Raw genomic sequence first — 23,355 nt, forward strand, 5'->3', positions numbered from 1 at the left:
CGGCTCATTTTAAAACTTGTAATGCCAGTTAAGACGTATATTTTATGCGTAACATTATTTCATTAAGTTTTAGTTTATAACGTCTTTCCTTTCTTGGAGTTTTGTTAACATATTTCCTGTGCCATAGTTCGCTTACGTTTTTATCAGTTCTATTAAATAGATATATATATTTGTCGACAAATGTATCTTAATGTTGCACTTTTTAATGGACAGAAATATTTTGTATAGCACCGAATAATTGTAATGATACAGAGCGTAAATGTTTATGCCCTGCACACTGTCTCTCAGGTTCTATTGTATTTTATCCCTCGGTACCATGCCTTTTAAACCTCAACCAATCAAATAACTGTATACAAACAGCGAAAGCCCAGTTAGAGCTGTGATTGGTGTTTCAGTGAAAGAGGCGGGATTAAGACGCAGACAGAAGGTTGAAATTACCCGAAATAGTAAACTCGGGGCAAACTAATCCCGCTCGTCGTCTCGGTGACGGACAGTGTTTGGAGACTTTTCATTGACGAAGTCTGGTCTGTAACTTTATTAATAAAGTATTCTTTCTTGTACTCCGACACGAGTTTTAATTGTTATTTATTTTTTAACCCGCTAGTTACGCAAGGAAATGTCTGACATGTTTGAAACCGAGGATAAATTAGGAGCAGTACTAGTTCAGGTATGTATCAGAGGAGAAGATGTGAAGTTTTCCACATATTAAAGCACAGAAACAGACATGAATAAGATAAACTACATGACTACACGATGCAGGTTCTTGGTTAGCTACCACCTGTTGTGTTGCATAATATAGCATCATGTCTATTACAGGTTCAAGATGATTTAAGACAGTTAAGACGCAGTGTTGGGAAAATGACTGTGAGTGACGGGGGAGAGACAGTGGACATCCAGGCCTTGGACACAGCAATCCACAGGACTCAACGTGTAATCAGGGTGAGGACGCTTTCTGTATGTGATTCAAGAGACATTGGATGAGTTTGTGTGAGCACATATCAGAATTTCCATGTGTACCATAACAGGTTGGGCTTATGAGGCCCATACATCACCTTTCTTCTTCAGCGTTTGGTTGTTGAGCTCATGGCGTCTGCCCAGGGCTCAGCTGTGACTTCTGCCGTCCCAGAGTCGCCCATTTTCTCCACTGTGCCTTTGAGTTGCTCCAAAGCTTGGGTCAAGTCGGTGTTAATTGTCTCCTGCCTACTGTTTCTTATCAGCTGCACTCGGCCACTTCACATGCGGTCTGTGCCTGGTTATCTTCCTCCCTGTTGGAGGTCTTGGTGGTTGACTGGGCCCCCTCTACCTACGTCCATGACAAGAGTTCTGATGCTCTGCAAGCTTTGGTTTTTGCATCCAGTTGCTGAGCTGCACTTGACTGATCTAGCTGAAGAAGCGGTCGATGCGAGGCCCCCGTTTCTCCTCCCTCAAGCACCTTTCTCTCAGTGGTTGAGGCATCTCTCACAGACATATATAGTGTATGTAACTTGTTATTATTGTCTTTTGGCTGTCCATAGAATCATGCAGAGGAGTATCTGAAAATTGTGAATAAACAGCTGCTTGTTCTTCCGAGCATTGAGGACACACAAAGAAGGACAGTGCAGGTTCCCAAATGGTGAGTAGGATTTACTCTGCTGCTGCTGAATTAGAGGGATGTACCATCACTGTGGTGTGTGCTGAGCCTGAAAGGTCGTCTCTACAGGAAACCTCCACTGGAGAACATTCCAGAAATTCGCCCACAAGGAGGAGAGGGACCCTCACCTGGAGAAAAGGTAGATTATGAAACACCTTCCTTTTATTGATTGTATTCTCATTATATAGCACACATAAACATAAACATGACTCAGAAACCACACTGTGCCGAGCTGCAACACACCAGGACACAAAGAGGAATGAACACAATAACACCTGTAATAATAAATGTTTTTTTCTTTGCTTGGCAGAAGTACACATGTTTAAATCTTTTGTTGTGCCACCTGTACGGCTCATCGTAACTCGAGTGGTGAGGGTTTTTCTCCATCTGTCTCATTCAGCACAAGTCGGCGTTAACAATGCGCTTGATTTGTAATCCTGCTCATCCCAACAACAGAGCCACAATGCACCAGAAATTTGGGATTCCACTGCCGGGAGTGCACAAAAGAAGCACACACCCAGTGAGTACGCCAACAATGGAGGGGATTGTTTGACTTCAGCTGTACTTAACCTGCAGAATTTAGCATAATGTCCATTGAAAACACATTCTACATTTGATGATAGCTCATTCAGTAAACACAGATATTGATTTGTTCTCATTATGTTATGGCTATAGAATCATAACAGTATAAACTAGTGTCATCCCTCCCTGCATTAAGACAATAAGCTACCTGATCACACCTTAATTATGTACTGGAGTTTATTGTTCCATCAAACAGAGCAGTCTGCACGACGGTGATGCGGCAAACGCCACTTATTTTAACTGCGGTTTTTCAAAACTGAACCATTATTACCATTACTGCACCATTACGCCAAATAAAGAAGTTGAAATTCTGTATTTGGTGGAGTAATGAGTCTACATCTGCTTTTTAGCTTCGTTAGTTATGGAGCAGATTTTCTCATCACGGGTTCAGTTTCTCTTTCAGCGACGACACAAATCACTGCATGGGATGACATCACAATTGTTACGTACAACTTTATAATTATATCTGCACTAGATGAATGTGGTGTTGTTGTTTCTGTCGCTCTATCAGTCCCTCTGCAAAGACACTTAATGCTGGACTGCAGAGTGATGGAGCAGGTCTGCTTTAATAGATGCTCCTGCTCTCCAGAGAGGCGCTGACATAAAGGTCACCTGGCTTAGTGTTGACAGCCAGCACCTGTCACAGCAAACAAATTCATCTTTGCAAAGGTCGGCATTAGTTTTAGATATAATTTACACACTTTCCCTCCCCAGTATGTTTTTTCCGGGTTGGGGCTGTGTGTGTGTGTGTGTGTGTGTGTGTGGGGGGGGAGGGGGGGGGGGGGGGGGGGGATCTATAACTGAGATGAGAAATAGAGGCCAAGTCTGTCACTGTCTGATATGAGAGAGATGGAAGTGCTGGCTGCAGAAAGCAGAAAGCAGCAGATTGCAGCACATCAGCATTCTTCTAAAGACACAGGCGCCTGATTGCTGTGCTATGGGCTACTGGTTTACAGCTGTCTCAGGACAGAAGTGGGTACCTGCTCCAGCATGCCAATAAGACAGCCGTAGCTTACCCAACTGCTAACCACTGGCTCTCTGCCTGCTGCCTCCTCCTGCAGCTCGGGCCAGGCTCTTCTCCACTCTACTTGTGCCAGGGAAACAGCTTTTGCATTTTAGCAATTTTACAAAAGGTGCCACCTTTTTCCCAACCCCGCCTGAAACAGATGTGTGCCTTTGAGGGGAGGTTTCTCCCAGCACCTGGCTACTACCTGTAGTCTGTCAGAGAGCTCAGTGGTCTGAGGAGAACAAAGAAAGAGGACATTAGGTGACAAGTCTGGAGGATCGGCACCATAAACTTTACAAGTGTTTCCTAACAGGGAGACATTTTAAACTGGCTGCTACCAAATCCATTGTCCCTTTTTTATTTTAAACCAGAACATTAAATCTGCTTTTTATTGGATTGTTGTACAGCAGAGTGTCTTCGAGATCTGTACCTTTTAGTAGAACATGGGAATGAATTACTCCTCACAGTATTTTTAGACTGACCTTTATTCTCTGCCGCTTTGTGATTAATTGCTGCAGAAGGAGGCTCAGTGTGTGTTACCTCTCTTATCTCCCCCATCTTTAATGATTAGAGAACATTATTGTCAGATATGCTGTCCTCTCCGTTTTATCTTCTTTGTACTCATTTAATCTGAACGTTATTTTATCTGACAGGAGCGAGCCGGCATGAGACCGATGAAGGAGTCCTCCTCCTTTCTTCCTCAACAATTTCTAGCTGCTGAGCCAAAAATGACATCCAACCAACAGTATTTGCGTCTTGGGGCTTGTTTAACTTTTGACAACCGCTTTTCTGAAGCTGCTCGGCCCACACTGAGAGCGTGAATTATTAGGATCCATTAAAACAGGCCTGGCTGTCTGTGAATATTGCTTTGCCTTTTTAAATTAAATGTTGAACGTCCAGTTTGTTCTGTTCAGGCGACTCATCAGAGAGTGATCACCGGCCCTGTGATGGGTTTGCACTCCATCGTCCCAAGGGAGCATCAGAGCCTGGCACTGCCTGAGGAGGACGAGGGGACAGGTGGAAAGACACAATACACACACACACACACACACACACACACACACAAAATATATATGTTTTTAATGCCAAATGACTGTTGTTGTTGTTGTTGTTGCATTTGTCTATATTTGAACTTAATGTCTTTGTTTTCTGTCTTTTTTATATTTTTTGTATTCAAGGGAATGCAGGTATGCTGGACAAGAAGCTTTCCTCTTCTGTGCCACAAGCAAGTTTGCTCCACACGGTGATTCAACACAAAGCTGCGTCTCTTCACCACAGAGAGGACGCTCATGCTTCCAGGACGGGTCAGTGCTGAGCAAACACACGTGACCTCACACAGACATGTGACCTCCTCCTGTTACCAACTAGTAATTGTTTTAAAATGTCAGCTTTAATAGACGCGTGCTGATCACACTTTGAATGGAGTGATTTACACGTGTGACGACAAACCTCCTGTCAGTGTGATTGTTTCGCTCTCTTGCCGTTTCCCTCTGCAGCCTCTCAGGTCGTGTGTTGTTACAGAGAAACACCCGCTGCCATTTGATTTGACAGTTATGCACGGTTGCACCTGATTAACCGTCTGAGTCTGTTTGTTTTGTGGCTTCGGGCGTAGCAGGCTGTAAGTCCCAGTGTCAGAAGCAGCTGAAATTTATAGAGGAACTTGGATCCACCGGTGAGGAAACTAGCAGAGAACACACACCCCCCCGCTGCACCAAGACACCGCCGCCCTCCAAGAGCACAGAGTACAGGGGGATGAGGCAAGACAGCAGTGGCCTTCCTTTAGAGAAACCTCAGGTAGGAACACTGAGATATAGATGAATCTATACATTAAGTTCAGATTCAGAAGGGGATCAAAGCAGTACGTTGTTCTCCACAGAGTCTCCTCTTGGTTCCTGGCAACATCAGCAAATTCCCATTCAGCATTATTGAGGGACGGACGAACACAATGGCGACAGATTTCTGTCACTTCAAGCAGAGCTTCTCCTTGTGCTGGAGCAATGTGGTTGATGTTCTGGAGGCCCTGGAGAAGCTGCTAGGAGACTTCGCTGTTCCCCTGGCAAAGGTGCGGGGGGAGCGACTGGCACAGCTCGGCTTCAGCTGGGAAATGAGCTGGACCAAGTCTCCTCCAGTGACGGACCTCCTCTCAGTCCTCGACAACAGGGATGAGGTGCAGGATCTGGTTTTCCGCCCAGGTCAGCGCTACAGGGGGAGTGGAGGCATCGAGGCGGCCGCCGTCCACATCCAGTCCTCCTGGAGGCGCCACCGAGCCTGGACAGCCTACAAGCGTCACCGCCGACGCAAGTGGGCGGCAGAAACCATCGCCACGTCATGGTTGATGCACATGCAGATCCGTCGTGTCAGGAAGTCCCTGCGGGAACGCCGCCTACGACAGCTGGAGAACTATCACAGCAGAGCCCAGGTGAGGCTGTGTGTGTCCAAGTCAATCTCTCTCTCTCTGTCTCTGTCTCTCTCTCTCTCTCTCTCTCTCTCCTCCTCTCTGTCACAACAACACCCAAGTGCAGACTTTCCTTTAGGAGCACTAAATGAAATCCTCTTTTTTAAATCACAACATGGATATATAAATATGGAGTTTAGACCCAAACAGTTGATTCACCAGCTGACAGTTGTTCTGCTTCTGTTTGTTGAGTCTATGGACGATCGACACAATTTGCTGGTATAAAATGTAAAGATTGATTTAAAGGCCCTGGGAACTCAAACTCAGTGTTTTCAATTATTCTGACTGATTAGATCTTTTCTCTGGTTGATCGTGTGTGGAGAATTAAACCAAGTTGTCCCATACAAGCATCTCTTCTTATGCTTTCAAACATTCTTAATCATTCCTTCATTCTAATTGTAAATGATCAGATTGATGCTCTAGAAGTCTCTCTAGCTCGTCCTCGTGGATTTTAAAGGTGACGCTCCAAATATCAGCACTTCAGTACGGAACCTGATCATTTAAAGCTTAGATTACATTTACTGTATATCAGCTGCTTCTTCAAAGAGAACAGAGGGGCAACACCGTCTCGCTAACGCCGTGTATTTTATCCCCAATCAGTGCAGATGTCACGTCTGTGCTGTCATCCTGGCTGAGCGTCTCCGAGGCGCTGACGGTGTATTAATTAGAGCCTACAAGTTCATCTAGTTTTGCCGTTGCCGTGCGTGTGTATACATGCGCTAAATGTATGTTCTCACCCTTTAAACATTCATACCCTGTTAATTAAGCCCTGCTAATCTTCCCCTGGCAGAAGCATCATGTACCTTAGTGATTGAATTAATTGTGAGAAGATGTTTCGAAGTAAACGCTTAATTTAATTAAGGTGGTATTTTATGCTTGGTTTGCTTCGGTTCAGCCCATAGAGAGACGGGCTTGATGTGTTTTAGCAACGCAGTGATGTGATGATTTGTGTGCGTGTGTGTGTGTCTGTGTGTGTGTGTGTGTGTGTGTGTGTGTACATGCACGCTTAGGCAGTCCCCTCTCTGATCACCCCTTTTCTCCATCCCCAGCATCTGGCAGCCAACTGGAAACGCATCCAGTCCTCCAAGAGGACCATTATCCACATCCCATCATTAGGTAGCTCTTTCTGCCTGCTGCACACACACACACACACACACACACATCTGATGGAGCAGCAGTCACCCCCTGCCCCAGCCTGTGGCCCCGGTGGAGGTGCTCCGTCTCATTCAAATGGCTCTCTGCAGGAAAGCGCTCACAGAATGATGACAGTCGCCGTGCCAGGGAACCGAACAATTTACTCTCAATCGCCATTTAATTTGCAGATTAAGCAAATGAAAAGCTGTAATGTTATATATTTGCAAAGAAGCACGGAGGTCCGCTGAGTAGAACATAAAAAAAAAAGAGGTCGCCGTGGTGTTTGTGTGCTGAACATGGAGCGCTGATGCTCTGATCCATTCTTGTTCTAATTTCAGCGTGGCGTCACATTTCGACTGTAATCAGGCCATGTGCGTTGTAAATCATTGAGCGATTGTCTAAAATTATTAAGCCTAATTACTAGCAGATGGAATGCTTTATTTGCACTTGGGGTGGCTACAGAGAGTGCTGTGTGAGCGAGGATAATTAGAAAGTTGAACCCCATTGTTGTTAATTAGCATGAATCCAATCATTTAATTACCTTGATTCAGTTGAGGATTCTCTCTCAGGCAGAAATCCAGACAGACACCACATCCAGTGAAATCCTGGAGGTGTCGCTGGATGTAGCCGGGCGGTGTTCTGGACACGGTGCAACAGGAACCCTAGTAGATACGGCACCTGTTAGTTATTAAGCCAAATTAATTAGTGTGTGTGTGAGCGGATGGAACCACCCTGCAAACAATCGCAGGTCAAATGCAGAAATTTGGATTAAAGCCAGGGGGAGACGAAATCAAATCCCGGTCGGTGTTTGTTTTGTGACCCCTCTGCTCACAGGATATTCCCTGAGCCAACGCTTGAGCTTGAGGAATTTTGACTTCATGCAGAACATCCAGATAAACAGACTGTGTGACATCAGAGGTGAGAACCGTGCTCGGCCTCTCCTTACCACACACACACACACACGCCTCAAATTTACCCTAAACATCACCTTGGTAACGTCACACTTCTCCGTGTTTAGATGTAAACGTGGAGGTGATCTACGTCTCTTCCCAACACCTGAGGGAGGACATCTTGGATTATTACTCCAGCCTCCTGCAGCTCCATGGAGACGCACCGGCTCACAGCAGACGCTTTGTCATCGTCACACCTGAAGCTGTCGATCATTTCCCGGTAAAGAAGATCCCAGCATTTATTCTTCTATCTGAATTAATTAAGATTTAAATATTATCCATGGGTTCATTTCAAAGGGATGTTTGCAGTCAGGATGTGTAGTTCGTGGATCGTCCTGTAGAGGGTGCTAGAGGAGATAGTTACTGTAGAGCTGTGCAGTGACAACCATACAGCTTTTATTCGTTTTAATGTTTTGTTATTTTATTTTACTGCTTTTTAAATTGAACCTCTCCTTAAATTTAAAGCAGAGTTGCATTAAAGTTAGTTAGGTTTTGTTTTTGTTTTTATTGTAATAAATAGCTGCTGCACATTCATTTGTTTTTATTAACTATTCATTCCATCTAACTGCTGCATTTTTCCCACTTCTGATCTTTTAATGTGATCTCAAAATAACACAACGTTCTTGTTTCTATCTTTTGTTTTGCACTTTGGCGTTAGATTGAATGTAGAACGCGGCCTTCTTCATTTCTCTCCATTGATTTTCCCGCTGTTTTGTTGTTAAACTGTGCCAGACATGTTGCTGAGATGAATCACTGCTACCCTTGGCTGGCAGCGCATTCTGCCAGTGACAGAAGGGATAATTCCATGTGGATCAAATAAATACAGATGTGAAGTAATTAGTTGTATTCCCAAGGAGCTCATTGCTAGCACACATTAAAGATGTGAAGGATAGGGGAGGCCTCCCACCGGCAGCTTTTATCAATTCAACCTGCTGGAATACAGAGAGGTCAGAACCCCGCTGGCTATTACAATAATAGATCTGTTGTGTGTACACAGTGATAAATCAGGTCAAGAAACAACCCTTGGAAGAGACACTGAGAGCTCTTAGCCGGAGCTGTAATCTTTCTCCCCTCTCGTCTCTTAGAACCACAACATGTGCCTGTCCACGCTGCTGAAGTACAGCCCACGCACTCTGAAGCGCATCAGGGATCTGATCCAGGGGAAGCAGGCCTATATCGTGGGTGGACTGGCCAATGTGGACGACTTGGCGGTGGCCGATGAGTTGGGCGTGCCGGTCTTGGGCCCAGAGCCGGCTGTTGCGCAGCTCTACAGCACCAAGTCTGGAGGGAGGAGGATCTTCACCGGGGCAGAGGTGGATGTGCCTCCTGGTCGAGGAGATATATACACACTGAACCAGGTCAGAGGTCAACATCTCACACAGACTCCACTACAGATGGACTGTCACAGATCATGAGTGCCAAACAACAGCTTAACAGAGCTTTAATGTGTCTTGGCAGTGATATTCTCTCTTACTGAGTTTGTTATTTGCATGCTTCTCTTGGTTTAGCTTCATGAAGCGCTGGCTGAGCTGATGACTCAAAGCGTTGACGTGCAGCGCTGGCTCTTCAAGATGGACTCTGAGCACGGCGGCGGAGGCACAGCCTTCTGTGACGTCTGCCATCTCAGCTGCCACAGCTGGGCTCTGCAGGAGTGCCGTCGCCATGGTCCCAAAACATGGAACACATCATGGGTCCAGGTAGACACACAAAGAATCACGTCATCCTCTCATTAAACATCCAAACACGTGTTGTATCACATTTTACACACTTACTTTTACACAATGTGACATCAAATGTGGTTTGTGTTATTTTCTTTATTTATTTATTTCCCTTATTACTTTTACCTAAATTGATGTTTTTATTATCATGCCTGGTTTTTATGGCTCTCTACTAAAACACTTTGTAGACTCCGGCGTTACAAAAGTACAACACAAACAAAGTTTACTGCTGTTATTATTACCGCCATACCAATGAGGAATCAGCCAGTTAAAGTTAACTGCTTACAGTAGCATCCAGATATTAAAATGATGTTTGTGGTTGTGTTTGAGACACCAGAGTGAAACCAGACTGATGTCAATCCTTCATATCCTTCAAATAATCAACCAAAGCTCAGGTCACAGTGGGGTCAGAGGGACATTTAGCTTGGACACACACGGTCCCTGTGGTACAGTATCCTGAGCATTGTCCCTCAAGCATCAAATCAATACATACATTTGTTTACACTGCCATTCTCTATAGACACACATGCACACACACGTGTAGGATCTTACTCACCAGGCCGTCCAAATTAAAACACCTTTTTCCTTCTGTGTACTATTATTACATCATTGTGTTTAAAGTCAGGTTAGTTTGTTTAGAGCTCATTTAGTTTGTTTCCTATTTGACATGAAAGTACATTGAGGTGCAGATGACTCTAAACATTGAAACGTTTAATTAAAACACAATACAATAGCTAATGTTCTTTTTCAGCATTAGGAAATGAGACTTTATATCTTTGTCTATAACACTCACTCTATGGAATGCATGCTTCCTACAGCCATGTGACTTTAGAGTAGAGAGGGTTTAAAAGTCTCATATTATCCACTTTGCTCTTGAAATAATTAATCCCCATTCTATCAGAAACCTATTGGACAAATAATGTGAATTAAATTATTAGTAAACCATCATTAATTTGTAAATTGTGCACCTTCTTTGCTTTAATCTTATTTCTCAAACGTGTACAAAGTAGCCTTTGATTTTCTGTCATTTGTTAATTACCGCATTTTGCCATGTAACTGGAAGCTTTGTGTAAACTAATTACAGCCTAATGATTGCGGGCTTGAAGCACAATGATTATAGTTTTTATTCCATCCCAAAGAACAGCAGCCGTCTCCCGCTTCTTATGGCTCGCTCTGTTTTTGTTCGGCGAGCTCCTTGTTTGATTCACAGCGTATGCGTGGCGCCGGGCTGTAATTGTTGTGGCATTGGTGTTGTTAATTATGGCAGAGAGTGGCTGAGACACAGCCAAGGTCCATAATGGTGGCTGAGGCAGGAAAGTAAATGGGGTTTGTTTCACCAGCTGGGGTCCCACGGAGAGGGAAGAGTGCCGAGGCCCCCAGTGTAGGCCCACCGCCTCGGGGCTTCTGGGCCATATGGACACAACACTTTAACTGGCCTTTATTCTACACCTTGCTCTTTTAATCAAAGGCAAGCCCACGTCCTGTGCTCTTCACACAATCATTTCTGTCACGACATTGTTTACCCTTAAAATGCATTAGCCCCTTAAATGTATTACATCTCCCTTTGCCTCTTATGCCCCCATATTAAAAATGGCAATTTAAACTTAACTGGTACAATGTGCTGAAAAACTAAAGAACTATGTTGCTGATTAGATTCAAACATGAATATTTAATATCCATGTATCTCATTGCTATCCTCTCCTCACAGCACACACTGCAGACAGATGTTTAAGCGTGGCCGTAGATTTTGAGCTATAACACTCATTACTGTAGCACTTGGCTGAAAAGAAGAAAACCTAATTGCAGCGACGGTTAATGAACAGGATGGATACACACAATTCTGGATATTTGCAAACATTTAAGGAGGAGGTTTATTGATGTTTAAAGCCATGTTCACGATCATAATAGCAATTTAATTTATTATTGATGAAATACAAATGATTAAATTAAGTATTTCAAATATTGATCCATAATTTAACAGGTTTCATCAAAATTGTTTATCAAAAATTAGCAAGTAAGCGATGATTAAACTGTATATTACTGCACAGAGTATTGTCGGTTGTATATTATATAAATGTTTTTCACTCTTCAGTGGATGATCACTGATCATTATAAAAGTAGAGAGGGGCTCAGAGTGCAGTGTTCTTGGCCTCAGTTTACACAGACTGTGAGCATATTTTTTAATTATTGCTTGTTCTGAGGGGCTCAGCATGAAGAAGCCTGACTCACAGAGAATGAAAGAATGCCATGTGTTCTTTTAGAATAATACCAAGCACACGATCCCTTCTGGCGACACTAAAGAAAGGCTGGAGGGCTACAAGGAGGAAGAGGAGGAGGGAACCCATCCAGAGCAGGAGCAGATCGTGTGCTCCTCTAAATATGGTGAGGCCCATGGCCTCCAGCACAATGTTTCAGCCTGCAGAAGGCCCCCAGGCCTCTTTTAGCATTTACACAGAGAGAGGTTAAAGACATGTAGATCTGCACCCATGCAGTGCCTGAAGGGAGCCATACACACACTTAAGCGCTCAAACACACAGCTTTCATATGGATCATTAAGCACAAGAGGGTAAAAATTACACCTAATGGTGTCAGCAGATGGAGTATTTCTTTTTGTCACGCTGGGCACAAACAGATCTTGAGCAACACCTTATTTAGGTTAGGTTTGTCAACGAAATGGGTCATTTGATAATCACCTCCTACCAGTGAAGAGAAAGAGAGACTTTGGTACAGATGTTTCCTCTCTAAACATTGTGCACACTGTGTTTGCATGAAAGACTTCCAATATGTAATGATCTGCTTTCACATAATTAACCTGCATTTATTTTAATAAGACTTTGAACCATTCGCTCCGCATTTCAAACACATTTCTTTGTTTTTCTTTTTTCCTTTTTTTTTCTCACTTGTAGTTCCTGAAATTGTTTTTGTGTGATATCTATGCAGAGGGGATTCAGCTGAAGCTCCCCACTGAGGGATTTGAGTCAAACAGGGATGAGAGCTGATGAAAGTGAGAGCAGCTCTTGTATTTGAGAAGAGTAAGATATGCGTTAGATTAGATTATTCATGAAGCTGAAACGTCTTCCCCTCTGGTCGTGTTCACACAGTTTTATAGAATACGAACGTGCAGAGAAAACATGTGGCCGGTCAGATAACGCTCTTCTTTTCTCAAGACTTAGTGTAGTTGCTCAGTTATTTCAGCTTCTAATGGAGACATGAAATGGCAATCAAAGACGCAGGGTGACATCTATTTTATTTATGGCCAGATTGCTGGGCTTTATGTGGACGGCAAGCAAAGCCTGAATCCTATCACAGGGTGCTGTTCGCAGTTTAAGTCCAAATAATTTATTGCAAAATACCTCTCTTTCTTCCCTTTCTGTCCCGCTGTTTCTGTCAACTGCATAGGCAAAGTCCCGGGGTGAGCTTGCTCTTCCGTTGAAAATGACAACCGTTCCCTTACACTTTTTGCCGCACCATTGTGTGCTTTATGGTTTGTGTAGGGGGAATCACTGTGTAGCATTTGACCTCGCCTCTTACAGTACTTGAATATGATGGCTGTTACATGACTGGAATATCAACAGCGTAATCTCCAGTTCCATCTCCAGTGAAGCCAGACAGCATATACTCAAAACAAAGCAACACTCTGGAATGATGAAAGAATCACCGATATTATTTTTCCATTCACAGGGAACGAGTGGCACGTTGACAGATTTCACTTGTTTACCAATTCGTAGACATAATTACATGCAGAACAATGCGAGTAAATACATCAACAAACAGTTGGAAAAATCTGTATTGTTATTTAAACTTTGTTACAACGTGATCAGAGGAAGGAATGTACTTAAGTTGCCAATCTGTTTTAAGGCAAAGTAAGAAATTAACAGCATAATTAAGTATTGAAACCATTATGGCATTTCCTAGTTACAGAAACAAGCCTGATATTGATCCCAGTCAGGCCCTGATTGATCCCTGAATAGATGTGGTTGGCTTAGGTATTCATCAGCTGCCCAGTGGAGGGAGTTGTTATTGAGGGCAGGTGCCGTCTGCGTGGCTGCGAGTTAAAGCCATTAGACTCCTGAGGCCCTTTGATAATAAGCTGTCACTCATGGATGGTCCCTCTCATGGCATCCATCAGACGCTCGCCGAGAACGCCTCAAAGATAACAAGCAGACAGCAGAGTCATCTGGCAGATATGCCAAAGTAGGGGATGACTAAGAAGTAACCAAAGCTTGTAATCGTGTGTTTGATTCCACAAACGTCTATAATGTCCTCAGATCTGTCACCAACACCCGCCCCCCCCCCCTTTTTTCTTTTTTTCCACAGCAGCCAGTTCGACTCAGATATCTAGATGAGATCCCAGAGTGGCTGACCCAGTACGCCCAGCCTGCTAAAACCTCCTGCTATCCCAACTGGGCCTGCTTCCTCAAGACCTTCCTCAGGCAAGGTCAGGAGGCTTTTGTCAAACTCAAAATCCCATCCAGCAGCAAATACTTCCCCCCTTTCAATGTGATTTCCTGTGTGAGATGAAAAATCCATACATATCTTTGGCTATTAGGTGTCTGCTACTATTAGAGTTTAAATGTGCCAAAAAGTGTGAACATGAGCGGCGTCATGGTTACCCTTTGCTCTCCAGCTCAGTCAACCTTCTTTGTACTACAATGTCCCTCTCCCCTGTGTCCAGGCGGCGTGGTGGAGGCGTACCCCCCCTCAGACAGTGTTACATGTCTGACAGTAGATCTGCTTCTGGAGCCCGGGGGTGAGGTGACCATGCTGTCCTGCGGAGACCAGCTTCACGGCTCCTGTCAGCTGGAATCCATAGGTTCCTCCGTTCCCCAGACCTCCGTACGTTCGGACACCTTGGCCACCATCTGCACGCGCGTCGGCCAGGCCTGTCTGCAGCACAGCATCGTCGGCTACGTTTCTGTGGACCTGGCTACCTTCCTGGACCACCGCACCACGGAGCAGAAGGTGAGGCGCCTAATAAATATGCTCAGGCAGTTGCAACATGTGGTGTCAAAGCGCCTCCATCTCGCCATATTGGCCAGAGAAATCAATTTTTAGGCAGGATCATGGATCCATACGAGCAGATAGGCGCCTGCCCTACAGCTCCCCGGGGGGCCGGGGAAACAGCGGAGGAAAACAGTGGTCACAGGGACCAAATGTTTCACAAGGCCATCTAATAAACTGTCAGGTCTTATTGTGTCGATACACTGATTCCACCATTTAAGGCTTGCCCTTTAACCTTAGCACTTGGAGAAATTCAGAGGGGCCTATCCTTCAGACAATAGGTCATTCTAAAGTGATTTGAGGGGTTCAGGGCGATGTCCTGTCACCGTTTGACCCCCTCAACCGGTTACCTGTAATGCTCCCTGAAATGTGTTATTATAGCGAGGCGCCATGGAAACTGCACACCTCATTTGTCAGGATTAAGTTTTGTTGAAACCTTCTTGATTTATGATATTGGAAATGGAGTGGTTTATGATGGTTTAACCTCTGCTGCTAACACGTGGCTGTATTGACCTGCCATTGATCCGGAGCTGTAAAGTGAAATGCTCTGTTTATAATACGGCCTATAAACCTACCAAACACTGGGAAACGCACTTCACAGGTCTACAAAAAGAGGGGTTTGTGTAAAAGGACTCCGGGAGTGTTCTTCTTGCTTTTTAATAACTGATCTTTCACAAAGCCATGCACCATTTATCCCCAACCGCTCTATAGGGGAATTTATTTAGCACATTTTCTATTTATTTATTTAATTTTCTTTTGTTTTCACCCAGTTGAAGCTGTATTTATGTTGGTGCACAGTAGCTACGGGCTCTTTAGCCACTAGAGGGTAGTATCTTATGGATTACATACTAACAGACAGCATTAATGCATTTTCTGACTTTAAATATTTGTAATGACACATAATTTTCCTTTTATGCATTAATATTCTTGTTTTGTTTTTTTAAGCTATCTAACATGCAGCCTTTTGTTTGTGTGTGTGTCTGTATGTGTGTTTGTAGGCTGGCAGTAACATTGACAATGGATTTGGTCTCATTATACTCACACCAGATAACAAACCGCCTCGCAGTATCGGTTAAAATTTCAGCCAAATCTGTGTGTCAACCTGATATTCCACAAATTCTATCAGAGGAAGTGAATTCATTCCTTCTTCTTCTGCTGCCCTGAATGATAGCATGACAGCCTTAGAATTAATTTCAGAGGCAATGTTGACCAGAAATTGGATGGGATTCACTGACAGCGTAATTAAGAATAGTCCATAAACAGCGCCGGCTTCAATAGAGGCGGGAACATTAAAGACAGATTCACACACACACACACACACAGCTCAGACAGAAGAGAGCCACATGGGCAAACCTGTCTGGATTTAAACATCAATTTAGATTCAAACCTGTTGCTAAAAGCCGCCTACTTTATTTGACGGGAAGAAGTGGGTCACATATGTTTGCCCTTGCAGTCGTTCCTCACATTGTGGAGCGGAGGAGCCCCAGCTGCAGCATCAGGCTTTTTAATGAAAATGCAAGGCAATAGAAAACAGGTACTATCCAGTCTTACATTTGCCGCTGCTTTGTTAAGAGCAACAATGGGACGTCGCTGCATGATTTTAGTGAGTCGACTGAAAGGCTCTGCACGGTGTGTGTGTGTGTGTGTGTGTGTGTCAACCTGATGCATGGAGGCCTCTACACACTGCTGAATGTGAATGTATAGTTTGTAATTTTGTGTGGTGCATTTTGACGTGTGCTGTTTGTACAAATCAGCCTGTGTGTGTGTGTGTATTCGTTTAGCGTAGTTGTTAGTATGCATTTTTAAACACGACGGCTGTGCGATTGTAATTGCAAAATCTATCCACAAATTGTGCAAAACGCCGCCCTGACAATCAGCTTTACATATTTCCTCAAATGATCATTACACAGAGAAAATGGTGTCATCGGCATAATGTCGTCACCAAATTGTGAAAGGAACGACTTGCATGCTGCGGTCAGATGTGCGCGTGCTAGTGAAGATGAAGTGCTCAGGTTAGCGAGCGTGGGGAAGGCGAGGCAGGCGGCGATTTGCATTCACTGGCAGCAGCGTTCACTTTGACAAATAGGAACAGCGAAGGGAGGCAGCCGACTGCCACTTAGTTATTAACAACTCCTTCACTCGTGATTTATTTGCCACTTTTGAAGAGAGGGCATAGCTATTAGGTTATTATCGGCAAAATTAGCCCTGTTTAAGCAGAAGGCTATGACCATACTTGACCCCTTAATATACTTATAATGATGTCATTTACCATACATATCTGAAGTTGGCTTCTGGTCGGACACGAGCCAAGCACAGTAGCCTCAGGCAGACTCAATGCAAGTACTCAGGAAAAGACTTTGTGCACGTGTCAGTCTGTAGCTGTGATACTTAAATCTTTCCAACATAAACCTTTAACAGTCTTTTGCTTTCTCTTTCTTTCCCAACATGGATAACAATGTCAGGACTAAAAGGTACCGAGGCATCTGTTGGTGAAATGCTTTGATGTTCCGTGTGTGTGTGTGTGTGTGTGTGTGTGTGAGATTGCAATAAGCACATAATGGTCTGTGTTTGTCTGTGCAGTGACACAGATTGTGTGATGTTCTGTCAGCAGGTGTGGGCTGTCGATCTGGACCTCACGTACAGCGACCAGCTCGCCATGACCCAGATGGTTCTGATTATGACCGGTGGAACGCTGAACTGCCACACGGGCCATTTGGAAGTACCGGTGCCGATTGCAGAGAAATCCCTGGCTTGCCAGACAACAGCCAAAGTACTGATCTGCTTGCTTATATTGGCAGTATTGATGTGTAAAAATCTTCTTGCGTGCAGATTTTCACAAAACAACATAGGAGATTCTCATTCTGACTGAGCTAGAACCCCGCAGGTCCAACACAAAGTGAGACATTAGAGCATATTATTAGTAATCATAAAGATAAATCAGCGTTGGGCTCTTCATTTTTGTTAAATACAACTAAATACTGTAATTACGCACTGAGCTCAATTGGTGCTTAGGTGCTGAATTCATTATCATTTTGATAGATGAGTCTAAATAATCAACACATTAATAATTCATGGCGCTTTCATTATGCATGTGTGTGCATGCTTGAACACCTCATCAACCTGGTGCCAGGCCTTAAACAATACCGTTCTTTTATTAGCAGCATGCCTGAGTTTACGCTTGTTAATCCGCGACTTGTATTATTTTATCAAACATTCATTGAGTCGGCGGCCTGGTGCTTCAGTACGGCGCCGGTGCCACTGCAGCGGTTAATGGCTTTAGCAGTGGCCATCATTAGCGGCCTGCATATTGCAAACACAATTAAGTCCCTGTTGGACACTTTTATTGTTGTGTGAGGGTCCGGCGTTTGACATCTGCAAACACACAGCCATCACAGCGAATAATGGGCCATCTCCGGCGCTCACAGCGGCTTAGGCCTGCTGTCTTTGTCTCCCAAAGGTGCTTGGGAAACAGCAACATTTTTATCCTCTTGCGCCCTGCCACTTTTAAGTAATCAACCTCTCTAGTGTTACTTATGACGCTCACACACTCAGAATCTCTGTTTTATCTCCCTGTGTAGCGTGTTGTGTAGTGAACGGCCCTTTTGTGCATTCGGTCCTTTTGTCTGATGATGAATGTAAGACTCTGCCGTCCCTGTACTGTATTTCTGGCCTGGATTGGCATCATACAGTTAGATTCATGTTGTGTTTGGCAAGACTTCCAAACATTAATTGCTCCTCCCCGTAGTTAATTAAGAAAGGCCCAACAGTTTAGCACATGTGCCCCACACTCATCATGTTCACTAATCATACATATTCCCTAAACTCAGCAGTGACCCTAAGGAGGTTGAGCCATCTCTGCTCCAGCCGTGTCACCACCCAATCCACCGCAGCACCACCAATTATCTTTTACCTCCAAATATCATTTAACATAGATTTCTTTTGCCTTGGTGATGGTTAATGGAAACGATTTGAATCCACTCTGTCGTGTGTCCTTGTGTGTTTTACCGTTTGTTTTTTTCACAGCCTCCTGTGGCTCATCATTATGCAGTTATTGGGCGCAGCTTGTTTCACACCAGCCTCTCAATGCTGCACCATAATGTGTTCTTTAGAATGTGCAAGGCTCATGGCATCGGATTTAACATGAAGGTAAGGCTGGGTGAGGATGAACCCACTGGCCTCTTCATCATTCTTACAACCTGTTCATACGAGATGCACAGCCTGTGTGTGTGTGTGTGTGTGTGTGTGTGTGTGTGTGTGTGTGTGTGTGTGTGTGTGTTGCAGAGGAAGCAAGGCACTGTGTTCGCTCTCTATGACAGCAGTGAGAGATGCAGTATGGGGATGATGTAAGTATTTATATGCATATTTGTAAAGCTAAAGTTCTTCCATTCAAACTGCTCTGTCCTTTAATACATCCAGAGTTTATCCTGGGGAGAATACAGAGCTCTCAGGGATTCAGGTGGATAAAGCCTTCCAATAGACAGAAGATAGAGTCCATTCTTCTAAAGGATTAAGATGCCACCTCAGGATTTGTAAACTGGAGTAGTTGCTAAGCAGAGCGGAGCTTTATTTAACATATTTATCACGCAGACCCCCTTAGCTTGCACGCTGCCGTACCTCTTCTTCCTCCCTGCAGACTTGAGGATGCTTGTGTCTCCAAAGTTTTTCATTTAATCAGCACCATCAGATGAACAAGGTGATTGTTTCTTAGCCAGCAACGTGGGGATCATTAGTAAACTCATTTGTTTGGGGTGTCGTTAATAGAACCATCTCAGAGGATCTCCAGGGAGCCCTCCTGACCTTTGCTCGGAACCTGTCAGTCATTCATCAGGAAATATCATCCCCCAAAACGCCAGGAGAAACCAATTTCAAGGTACCGCATGTCAATGTCCTAACGATCTCTGTATATTGCGTATTCTGTCAAGCTGCAGTCGGGCCGGATTGTTGTTTTCCATCAAAGTGCAACAGTGATGGCCTCGTTCGCTTTTGTGCTTTATCGAAGGTTCTGATCAAAGAAGTAGAAGATGTGCTGCAGAGGACGGCTCAGAACAAAGTGCAAGCGGGGAAGGGGAATACCTCCGCCAAGCCGATCTGCTGCTGATACACTTATTCGTGCCAAGTTAAGTCATCATGTCTTTACATTAACTCCTGATATTCTAATATTCCTGAGACGATGGACCTTTAGTAATGCTTCTAATCTGTTTCAGCGGTCTGACTCTACCTGAATATGGGAGAAAGATAATAAAATGTATTGATCACCTACTGTAAAGTCAACACAAAGTAATTCTGCTCGGAAATCAGTAGACTTTAATCAAGACTCATTAAGTATTCATTCACTGGAATCATTGACAGCGGCTTCTCTCTATATTGGAAACTGCTCCATAACAAGTGTGTTACAGGTGTCACCGAGACACACACACATGTCCCATCATGCATTGCTGAAGACAAAATAATCCGTGGCACTTTCTGCAGTTGATGGGAAAGTGATTGACGCTGGTCTGAAATCAACAGATCATTCATTTGAGTTGTGGATATTTATTTACATAACATAGTTTGAGCTGTGTAGTGATTTATTGCATCATATAGAGCAGCATCACCTGTTTGTTTGTACTTCTCTCATCCACAAAAAGAAACATAGTAAAATATAGAATGTCTCATTGTACTTGTTGTAATTCAGTTTTAATCAGTTTATTTTTAAATCTGTGTGTGTTTGTTTCCTGGATAAAATTGATCTTTTTTAAAGTTCTCTTTATGTGCTACGTTGTGTATCGCATGCATGTTTGTGCGTGTGTGGACACTTGGAATCTGAAGCTTTCATCTTTCAATACTGAGCTGTTACTGTTAGAGAGAGTGAGATTCTAGTGTCTCTCTCTCTCTCTCTCTCTCTCTCTCTCTCTCTCTCTCTCTCTCTCTCTCTCTCTCTCTCACACACACACACACACACACCTGCTTTGTAAATGTTTTTCCCCTATTAACTTCTTGCTTGCTTCTCACACAAGGAGTACAATGAGTGATACTATTGAGTTGGCTGACACTGTGCATGTCTGGCAGCAGCCTGGCAGTCTTATTCCTGACACTCAGCTGAGGTTTGGGGTTTAAATGGTGCAACTTATTTGTGATAAAATCTCCAAAAATGTAATGAAAATTGTGGACTTGGTTGTTTTGATTCTGCACTGGAGACGTAGAAACAATCAGAAAGTCGCTATGTTTATATTTTTATGACAGCAGAAATAAAGTGAGTATATTTTATGAATGTACCTTTCTAAAAGCAGAGTTGGTCCCCAGACGCTGAGCTGTAGCTGCACTTCACTGCTAACTACCAAGGATAAAGGCAGAGGACAGACTTCCAGAAGAGGATGAATACAAATGATATTGTATTTGGAGTGGATCTATACCTTGTACTTTCTCCTGCACCTCAGTGTTAAAACTGAGAGATAGATAGATAGATAGATAGATAGATAGATAGATAGATAAGCCTTATACTAGTGGTTGTTCTCCCAAACGAAGGTGCATTTGTTGTTAATTGAGGAACATTTCAGTATTTCTACATTTCAAAAATCCCTGATCCACGGTATAAAAGCTAATGCTGGGATTCGCTTCCATTTGTTTAAGCGGAACGCGTGTGTAACTCCAGTCTGTGTTTCTGGTCGGACGGATTTCATCAAGGCACCGAGTCCTTAGCAGTGCAGGGGAGAAGCAGCAGAGTGAAGTTGTTTTCTATACTTTATTCCCCGTATTCGTGACCTATTCTGAGTAAATGTGTGTGAGTGTGTAAACCCGGACGCACAGCTCCGTGTAGAGGAGCGTGCCAAGCGGTTACTAACGTGTTTAGAGTCCCAACTGTCCCGCGGGTGAGTCGGCGGACATGTCGGCGGCAGCACAGCCATGAAGGAGGCGCTGAGGAGGCTCCACGGCCTCCTCCTGAAGGTGGCGCTGTTTCCGAGCACGCTCGCCCGCAGAGGCCCGCGGCCCCCGGCCTCAGAGGTCCTGACCCGCCACCTGCTCCAGCGGAACCTGCCCCCCTGGACCTCCTTCTGTGTCCCATACAAGGACGTCCACAACGACCAGTTCGGACGCTCCAACTTCAACTGGGAGGTTCAGGGGTCCAACTACCAGATCCTGAGGACCGGCTGCTTCCCCTTCATCAAGTACCACTGCTCCAAGGCCCCTGCTCAGGACCTGGACTTTGAGGACAGGTTCTTCTCCGTGCTGAAGGTCATCAACCTGGGTCAGTATGAGAGTCAGTTCCACCTCATGGTTTTGAAGTTTAGGCACAAATCCTTCCTGATGTCCATGTGTTCTGGTTCTGTTCTGTTGCAGGTATCCCGTGTTTGGCGTACGGCCTCGGGTGCTGGATGGTGGTGGGCGCTGCAGAAACGGTGCAGACCAGCGTCGGACCCGTCAAAGTGTATTTCGCCTACAAAGAGGATGAAGGAGCCCAGTATTGAGAAACCAACAAGCTGACTCTCTAAAGACTTCAACCTTCATCATCATCATCATCATCTGCTCTCAGGTTCATCAGGTTTAATATTATAGATTTGAGGATTTATTTATTTGCGTTATTGCAGTGACTTAAGTCTGTTTATGAAGAAAAATCACTTTACACTAAAGTAAAATAAATTATGAAACCCTTTATTTTACAATAATTGACTTCTTTGTTTGTAAAGTTACAGAACCAAGTTTCTCTGTAGTTTCTGTAGCATCAATTTGGAAGCCACGTGTTTGCACATCATCCATCAAGGTGTCCACGTAGAGTTTAGCTCACGTGTGGATGTTCGTTCATTCACTCAGTATGGAAAAGTTTCAATTAATTAAAACACAATTATAATGACCCAGGGACAGATTGAATACAGCGCCTAGAAGTAAAAACCTTACAAAATGAAACTAAAAGGGAGCTCATTAACCAAACCTCTCGCCCTTATTCCCATGAAGCATGAACATTTAACTAAAAAGGACACGTTCCATTCCGTTCTAGAGACTTTAAATCAGAGTGACTTTCATTTGTCAGAAGTCCTGATTTCACTCTGAGGGGAAGAAAGGAAAGATGTGAGCAAAGTCCCTTCAAAGTAAAACCAAACGCACAGATGGCTTCTTCGCACTAAAACGACCAAAGCACAACGGACAAATTGCCAAATGTAACCAATGCTGAGAGGAAGAGGAGGGGGGGAAGGAGGAGGGGGGTGCAGACTGTCGCCTTGAACTACCACTGCTCCACATCCAATGACATGGACGACTGAGAACCTTCACAGATTGCTGGAGTCTTCGTGCGTAAACTGCTTCCCTGCGACGTCGCAGTCATCGACAGTTTCATCATCAAATGTAGAAATATGTGAACCACAACCGAGTGCAGATCCAGATCCAGATCCAGATCTTCAATCCAACCGACACTCAGAACACCAAGAGAGTTCTACACAAAGTCTTCCTTGTTCCTCATTCTCTGTTCCCCTTCCTGTTCCTTTCTCTCAATCACTTCCCAGCCGTTTTCCCTTTTGTCTTAGGAAATGAGACACTAACAAATCAGAAGAAGCTCCAGAACGTGGTGAGTTTCAATCCCAATTAAAATGAACTAGTGACCTTGCGATGTAATAACGTCTGTTCTTGTTGTAGTATCCTTCTGACGCCGGCGCCTCCGACACATTCCGGGATGTAAGTAACTCCAGCTCATTTGTTAAACGTGAAATTAGTGATCACTCTCCATGCAACAGATCGTCAATAGTGTTAGAGAAAAACAGGAACAAGACAGGTCTGATAAAACGCCTTTTAATTACCAGCGCCCTTTCCTTTTGTGTGGAGGCATCTCCGCTCCTCCTCCTCCTCCTCCAGGCCTTCTTCTGCTCTTTGATTTCTGGTAATGTGCTTTGCTGACAGGGCAGGAGTTCCCT

The 23,355-nt window shown here is 44.2% G+C and overlaps 2 protein-coding genes across 5 annotated transcripts; both read left to right on the forward strand.

Moving 5' to 3' along the window:
• Positions 1–438: 438 nt before the first annotated feature.
• iqch (IQ motif containing H) lies at positions 439–20,220 on the forward strand. 3 transcript variants are annotated; one of them, XM_076138586.1, is made up of 21 exons: positions 617–667; positions 817–939; positions 1,515–1,612; positions 1,700–1,769; positions 2,031–2,150; positions 4,133–4,235; positions 4,397–4,522; positions 4,831–5,012; positions 5,095–5,637; positions 6,723–6,789; positions 7,642–7,725; positions 7,826–7,977; positions 8,843–9,115; positions 9,266–9,454; positions 13,793–13,913; positions 14,151–14,437; positions 17,088–17,246; positions 18,500–18,622; positions 18,758–18,819; positions 19,238–19,346; positions 19,476–20,220. In XM_076138586.1, the coding sequence occupies exons 1-21, from the start codon at positions 617–619 to the stop codon at positions 19,572–19,574; spliced, it is 3,141 nt and encodes a 1,046-aa protein (XP_075994701.1). In that variant the 3' UTR covers positions 19,575–20,220. The 3 variants fall into 3 exon arrangements, with proteins under 3 accessions (XP_075994685.1, XP_075994694.1, XP_075994701.1); XM_076138570.1 differs by lacking the exons at positions 18,500–18,622; positions 18,758–18,819; positions 19,238–19,346; positions 19,476–20,220 and adding an exon at positions 439–524 and having other exon boundaries at positions 605–667; positions 17,088–17,450; XM_076138579.1 differs by lacking the exons at positions 18,500–18,622; positions 18,758–18,819; positions 19,238–19,346; positions 19,476–20,220 and adding an exon at positions 439–524 and having other exon boundaries at positions 605–667; positions 4,834–5,012; positions 17,088–17,450.
• Positions 20,221–21,130: 910 nt separating this feature from the next.
• cunh15orf61 (chromosome unknown C15orf61 homolog) lies at positions 21,131–23,118 on the forward strand. 2 transcript variants are annotated; one of them, XR_012960694.1, is made up of 3 exons: positions 21,131–21,701; positions 21,794–21,986; positions 22,972–23,118. XR_012960694.1 is itself a non-coding variant. In XM_076139023.1 (2 exons), the coding sequence occupies exons 1-2, from the start codon at positions 21,359–21,361 to the stop codon at positions 21,919–21,921; spliced, it is 471 nt and encodes a 156-aa protein (XP_075995138.1). In that variant the 5' UTR covers positions 21,131–21,358; the 3' UTR covers positions 21,922–22,092. The 2 variants fall into 2 exon arrangements, 1 of the variants encoding a protein (XP_075995138.1); XM_076139023.1 differs by lacking the exon at positions 22,972–23,118 and having other exon boundaries at positions 21,794–22,092.
• The last annotated feature ends 237 nt before the right edge of the window (positions 23,119–23,355 follow it).

The sequence above is a fragment of the Genypterus blacodes genome, unplaced genomic scaffold (assembly GCF_046128005.1).
Source record: "Genypterus blacodes isolate CSIRO-AG114 ecotype Tasmania unplaced genomic scaffold, CSIRO-AGI_Gbla_v1 ptg000015l_1, whole genome shotgun sequence".
NCBI classification, from domain to species: domain Eukaryota; kingdom Metazoa; phylum Chordata; class Actinopteri; order Ophidiiformes; family Ophidiidae; genus Genypterus; species Genypterus blacodes.